Here is a 7693-nt window from a genome sequence, read left to right on the forward strand (position 1 = left end):
TTTTTTTTTTTTTTTTTTAGCAGTAAAAGAAATAAAAATATTCCAAAATTTCACTCTTAAAAAACTAAAAACTGTGATGACTTGCACAAAATTAGCAGCAGCATTTGTACCATTCACAATCTCATTCTTTTTGCTTCTACAATACATTCCTCCAGGGAGATAAGGTGTCTTGTAGACAATAAGTATTCTGCACCTCTTCAGAAGAGTGTCTGTCTGCAATCCTTGAAATATTCCACGTCTCATGTTAAGCCATTCTTTTTATAAAGTATAAACAGTGGTTTTGTTTGTTTTGTTTGTATATATAGCTTTTATTTTAGCTGTTGTATTCTTTCCACTAAGTATACCATAGCAAATTCCACATCTGAGCCTAACCTTCTGTACCTGGATTCCACATGAGTTTACTAGCAAGCTGTACAAAATACAAGCAGGGTAATGTTTTCAAAGACTAATATAAGTGGGTCTCAATGAACACGACTTTCTTTGTAACATTTTATCTGTAGACAGTAGAAAACATTCTTAAAAACATGTTGCAATGCCACATTTGTGAAAAAGCCAAGATCAACACTAGTTTGATCATTGTCATGAAAGCAAAAATAGAAAGCATGTAACCAATTTGTAGGTTGCAATTCATAGGCTTACTGTTAAAGTGCAAGATCCACGTAAGTGCCCATAAAAGAAAATTGAAAGGAAAGATTAATTTCTTTCTACTAACTGGAGATAAATCTGATGTAAATTTCGGGTGTTGAAAGCTAGTTTACTGAAAACCAAGCAAATTGTGCTCCTATAGTTTTGTGTAATATGTCACCACTCAGCACCAGGTAGTTCCTCTCTTTCTCAATATATTTTTTATGATTGTGACATTATGCTATCATTTCTCTTAGAAAAAGAATCCAGTGCCCACAATAAGAAATGTGAAAATGATGTAAACACTAAAGGTACAAGCACCAGGTTTGGAAAATTGACCCATACTTTTACCATGGTGTTCTTTATCCATGATACATTTACAGTAGCATGAATGTAAATATAAAAGTATCTGTAGTTGGCTACAGTTACCAGGTTACTGGTGGTTTGTTATTCTGAACCATTTCCCTGTCTTGCTAAGACCATCCTTATCTAGAAACACAGCTCTGTTTAGGCACAGACAAATAAAAAACCTTGTTGCACTGGGAAGAGAATCAGGCTTGAAATACATATTCCTTGAGTTTCTTGTTCATGATAACTGCATATATATATATATATATATATAAGTAGAAAAATAAAGGTCTGGATATCTTCTTTGGAGTTCAGCTTGAGTGATAATAATTGCTTGTAAATAAAGTTGTAAATCTATAAAGCCATTTTAATCTATTTACTTATACTTATTTCTTTGCACTTTTTGTTGCATTTGCATCAGCTGTATCCTGTCAAAATGTCAGTGAACTATCTGGAGAAAGAAGTGCTGCTTTTATTGTACACATCTGCCTAGTGCCTGCCTTACTAACTGCTTGGTAAGCAGTCTTTTGCTTTCCTACAATGGGGACAGTAGAAAAGCATAGAGAAGGCCTGGGAGGAAGCTGTGCTTTCAGGTGAATCAGCCAACAAGCTTCTACACATGGAGCCCACAGAGGGTTGTACTGACACAGAGATATATTTTCCTGAACTCACCTGGCCTTTTATGCCTAGACCGGGAAATAGACAGATAGAGAAGCTGCTAAATCTTTGGGTAGCTGACAACCACATCATATACTGGGGACTGTCCAGCTGCCTTACACTAACTTCTGGATATGGACAACCAAATATCCTTTCTGCCTTTTTGCCAGTATGGTCCCTCGTTGGGCAAAATATTGGAATCTTTTGACCAGAATTTTATATGGTAGGAGGCACTGCACCAAATTTATATGTACAATGACAGTTTTACTTGCAGTCATTTATATATAGATATTTCACTTGAGCAAAAACATGTAAGTATCATTAGGGCAAACAGAAAAATGCAGCTTGTCGTTCAATACAATTAATTCAGTGTTTATGTCACCTTTTTACCTTGCTGAAGTACAAAGGATAACACAATTTTTTTTTTTTTTCTTTTTTTCCTTCACCTTGACACTGGATACTTACACTTCTAAAAAGATTTAAGACCTCTGCTTTTGATTTTGATATAAGAAGTACAATGTTTTCTTCTCTTGAGAAGAAATTTTCCCATTCTCTTCAAGTGGATAATATGGTTAATATTGGATAATATGGTTAAAGACAAATTGATTAGTTTTCCTGATTAAAGATGAAAATGTCATTTGACTGGTCAAATATGAGTCCTGTGAATGGATTAGTGAAACAAGTTTTACTATTGATTTTTTTTTTCTTTGATTTTAGTTTTTATTTTATATTCAATTTGGCTTTCATGGGTATAGCTGTAACTTATTATGTCATAACTTATATAAGTGCAATTTGAATGTAACCCGCTGTAGTTATATGAGGCCATTGGTCAAAATGGAGTCCAATAGGACAGGGTGCATCATGCCAGTCATTCTTGCAGTGTTGGGGATGTAAACTGGAGATTTTCATGTACGGATGCCTTGAACTGGTAGAAATACAACATTTTTGTAGCAAAACTTTTAACGCTCAGAGCCAGGGTTTGTAAATCAATGTTACAGTGCTCTGCTATTCTGGTAGTAACATTCAACAAGAAGAAAGTTAGAAAAGACAGCGAGAGTGAGGCTATCTATAAACACTTACTGCAAGGAAGATCTGAAGAGAACTGTGAGCCACTTCTATGTACTGATACTCAAGAAAACACCCCGAGACAGTGATATAGCGATGATCCTCTGGTGCCCAGTCTGGAGCTGGAGTTACTGAAGTCACAGTGCAGCCTGGCCCATTCTCCATCCACCATGAACGATGCATTGAGATATTAAAGGTCAGAATGAGATCTGTTTCCTGCAAAACAACAAGTGAAGAATTGATGCTCTGGCATGGTACTCTGGTATAAAATGCCTCAGCTAGAGATTTCACAGCATGCATAAAGAAGCAAAGACCAGCAATAAAACTGCACTGTCACATGAAAATTAGTTGAGCTTGCCTGCAGCGAGCCAAGTAACTGTACCTTGACAGGCAGAATTGTTTTGGAGCAGAAGAATAATCTTGCAAGCCACAATCTGCTTCCAGACATTATACTAGTCTGGACTAAACAGTCATTCTTGTTGCACTGCCTATTCTTCTACAGAAACAACAAAGACTGATTGATGTGCACATTTCCACAGCAACCCTCCTGTGCTCATTTCATAGTAATATGGCCCATATTTTGTTAGTGTGATCTAACAAACTGTACAAAAGTAGTTAGAATCTGAGACTTTACTAGGTGTGAATCATGGATTTTACTATGTCTGGATCATCTGCAAGGAGTTTTTTCACATGGACTCTGCAAAGCAGAACAGTGATCACTGCTGAAATATTAGAGAAGGTGCAGAAAAAGGATCCTTAAAAGCATTGCCTTTCTGTAATGCCTGTTTCAGTATTCTAACTTTGTAGGAAACTGTAAGGAAACAGCTAGTGTGCATTGCCTTGTCTAAAGATTGTTCAGCTAGTTAAAAAAAGGGGGGGGGGGGGGGGGGCAAAGAGCCCTGCAACCTTCAAATCTCGTGCAGCTTGTACAAGAGAGCTAGTGCAAGAGAGTAACAAGTCAACCATGCTTTCCATTAAGATTACATTTATAAATAGTTCATAAAGGATTAATGAATGATTAATATACATCATAAACAATGCTACAGATATGACTCATAAATTATACTTGGTTGCACATTACTTGAGGGTGCTATACATAGTTATAACAAACCTATGGACTTTGTGGATTCTGCAATAGCCTACCAACCCTTTATAAATTATTTATAAGTGTAACCTCATTGTAAAGTGTGACTATCTAGTCTGTGTGCACATGTGCTCAGTCATGCAAAAAAAAATCCTTTTAAGTAATGTCTTTGCAGAGCCAAATTCTCCCCACACCTAACCTACATTTTTTTTTCAGCCTGTTGATGACATTAATAATTAAGATTCTCATAATTTTTTTAAAACATAACTATTTAATTAGTTTTACCATGACAAAATGAACAGAATGCCATTCTGTAGCAGATATGCTGTGTCCATATTTTCCTCATTTCAAAAACAGTCATTTTTTCAATCTCATTTATTTTCCTTTTATGCACTAATTCAAGCAAAAGTAACTTAATCCATAGAGGTTTTGGATAATGCCATGACTGACACATCAATCAATCTGTCAATACACTTTACTCTGTAGTATTGCTGATTTTTTTTTTTTTAATTTATTTATTTATGTTGCAGTTCTTGTTTGTTTGCATTTTTTTAAAAAATTATACATAAAAAAAAATAATTACTACCCTTCATAAGCTACTAGATGACAAGGAGGACCATAAATATTTTTGCAATGAATAATTATCCTACATTCTCACAACAGCATGATCCAGCAAATAATAAGCTGTGTGAGTAAAGATGCGGTGATTCATATAATTGAATGACATTAGAAGGTTAAGAAAGCAACTGTGAACTTTAAGATAAATGACCAAATTTTCCTGAAATTGGTATATTTACCTATAACTATAAATTTTCACACCCAAGAAAACTTTCCTTTCTCTGGGCCCCTCTCTAGCAAAGGTGTTGGTCTAGTGTTTACCAGATATTTATTGGAAATGGGTATTTTCCCCCAGCACTCCAGCCAGAAGACTAGTTTTCTTTCTGGACTCAGCGCCGTTACAGCTACTTAGTAACACGGTGACTTGTTCACCTGGTGTAAGAAGTTGAAGAATGAGTATCTTTGGAGTAACTTTGCTTAAAGTAATAGATTTATTCCTGAATGACTAAAATCAAATCCATCATGTTATTTTCAGAAGACCTTTAAGTCGTTCCAGTTACCATGGAAAATTCTTAACCTCTAGTCTTTTATCAGAGTAGCAGCATGAATTAATGCAACTCATTGTCTGCCTTTTTTTTTTTATTATTTTATTTTATTTTATTATTATTATTATTTGAAATACCTTTAGAAAAATCATGATAGACTAAAAATATTTTGCAAAGTGCAGACCAGGTATGAAAAATGTATTCTTTGAAAAAGAAAGGTATAGATTGGCTGTCAGGAACCAAGTATTTGTTATGTATCTGCCAGATGATGTTAAAATGGATTAGGAAGAGCTAAATGTAAAGATCAAAACTGGGCTCTGTGGTTAGAACATCATTGCTCTGAAGACATGTTAGCTTACAAACGGTGCAACAGTCCACAATTTTACAGGTTAAAAGCAAAAGTGCACAGTAAATATAATTACATATTGAAATATTTATAATTACACACGCAAACAAACTTCGCAAAGTCCAGCTTTCTTCTACCTCAGAATTTACTCCAAAATTATTTTCTGAAATAATCCATTTTATCTAGAAAATTCCCTTGTCCTCAAGTCATGTTTTGGCAGATAAATTGAATGCCATGATTTAGACTAAACAATGTTGTTTTGTTCATGAATAGTCTTTTAGTGCTTACTAGTAATAAATTACAGTCTTTATCAGATCTATATTCTATTTCTACATCTAAACAAACAGTAAAATGCTGTATTATTTTGCTCAGAAAAGAGACCTGATACTCATCACAGTGTTATAGCACTTAATTCTTGATATTAGTAAAAACAAATAGCTCCAACTGAAAGCACAGACTTCAAATCTTAAAGAAATTTGAATACCATGGTTAAGAAAACTTTTAAGCAGGGTCACCATTATTTGATGAATTAATTAATAAACAAGGTCAACATTAAAAAGCAAAACAATTAAGTAGGGTCAAAACATGGTTCTGGTAGGATCAGATATCATCAGTGTCTCAGGACAAATTTATCTCAAATAAAAATGTTAGTGAAGTCAGATTTTCACAAGTAAACACATGAGTTAGGCCCTGAAAATCCCTATCCCCAAAATATGTGGGATAAGAATAAATGCAGAAGGAGCCTATTCACTGCAATTTCAGTTGCTGCACAGTCAGAACTTCTCAGATATATGCTGTTATGGGCTTTGATCTTGTCTATAACCTTCAAACCTTATGCCCAAGTATGCATGTATATTAGCAGAGCATTTCCTTTTGTTTAGAAGTGAAGGTCACCCAGCCTATGAAAAAGTTTTACTTAGTGAAAAAATTGATAAGGACTTAAATCTCCTGGTAGAACTGTGCAAACCATAGAGGATGATGTATCTATCATTAACTTCCCTTATGCTGTAAAGATTTAGAACTATTCTTGGACAAATTCCTCTTGATATTTACTTTGTTCACTTAGAATACAGTTTTAGTGGACATAGACAAAGTCTACACTGGAAGCAGGGGATTTTTTGTACTCTCCGGTGTATTTGCTGTACGTTTTCTTTTCAACATCTGTGGCTCAAACAGCATTCAGGGAATTGCAGAGAAATGGTCTAATAAGCCCTGAAGCTATGAAATTCAGCAAGAACTGTTGATACTCATTGGACAAGCCAATATGGTGTTGTTCATAGTCTGTATGTCAAGGAAGATTCCATTATCCTAAATTCAACAAACAGCTGCTTCCTTCATGGACACAGAAATACATCTGTATGAGCTTTATTGATGATCACTCTGATGCCTTTGTAAATCCTGTTGATATTTGTAAAGCCTGTTAATGAAAATTGGTGCCTTAAAGTAGATTTTGCTATTCTTCAAGGAGCAGAAATTCAGACGAACATATATTAGTAGGACATGCTTCCTGACACTCCTAAGATGTGTTGGTATTTGTAGTGGTCATGAGCAGAACTGCTGGGTTAGACAAAGACTAGATTTTGGAGGTCTCAGAGACTCAGATCTCAAAGATTAGAAACTGAGACATTTTCTAATTAAGTCTGTAATTTCATTTTATGTTGGTTGGTAAAAAATGTTGAGCTCTGATAATTTGTGCCTGTGTTTAACAGATAACTACTTTTGGCTGAGTTAACTGCACAGTACGTAACATTTGCTGACTGAGGACAGCTGATGACAGAACATGTCAGTACAAAACTTTGCAAGAGTTGCCAGAAATGAATATACCTTTTTTTTATTATTTTTTATTTATTTTTTATTTTTTATTAAGGAGCAGCAGGAGGCCAGCAGTATTCAAAATAAAGATATCTCTGTGTGCATTTTATTACTACTATTACATATTAGTAAATATACCGTCTCTATGTAGTAATTGCAAGATTCAGTGATTTTATGTGTTCTGGTTCAGTTTAGAGAAGCTGATACCAAATACAGTGCCAAGAGAAAAACAAGTCAACAGTGATTCAGGGTGATTCTCTGAAAGACCATAAGATCTTGCAGGCTCAGGAAATTAAATTGTACTGACTTCAATGGCTATAGCTTGCTGTGCTGTGGGAAACAAGTTTCTTCCATTTTTCTAATCAGGAATTGCTGAAATGTGTGCAAACCTATGAAGCTTCAGTACAAGTTTTGTCAAATACAACCATATAACCATTTGTTTATTTTTCCAGACTCAAACTAGGAAGAAGAGACTGCTTGGAGAATGAATGGTCATACAAGGTTTAAGTGATAAAAGACCAGGGTCTGAATGCATCCATAGCTCTGGATGCCTCAGATGCACAGAGGTCTCTATGGACATTTATTTTATTTTATTTTATTTTATTTTATTTTATTTTATTTTATTTTATTTTATTTTATTTTATTTTATTTTAT

General features: G+C 34.6%; 1 protein-coding gene across 5 annotated transcripts in view; it reads right to left on the bottom strand.

The window, feature by feature from the left end:
- Positions 1 to 7693, bottom strand: part of NKAIN2 (sodium/potassium transporting ATPase interacting 2) — a 566015-nt gene that overhangs the window by 78626 nt on the left and 479696 nt on the right. For all 5 annotated transcript variants that reach the window (XM_035320505.1, XM_035320503.1, XM_035320507.1 and 2 more), the window contains one exon: positions 2710 to 2910. In XM_035320505.1, the coding sequence (XP_035176396.1) occupies positions 2710 to 2910 (201 nt within the window). The remainder of the gene's footprint in view (positions 1 to 2709; positions 2911 to 7693) is intronic.

The sequence above is a fragment of the Oxyura jamaicensis genome, chromosome 3 (genome assembly GCF_011077185.1).
Source record: "Oxyura jamaicensis isolate SHBP4307 breed ruddy duck chromosome 3, BPBGC_Ojam_1.0, whole genome shotgun sequence".
Lineage (NCBI taxonomy): Eukaryota > Metazoa > Chordata > Aves > Anseriformes > Anatidae > Oxyura > Oxyura jamaicensis.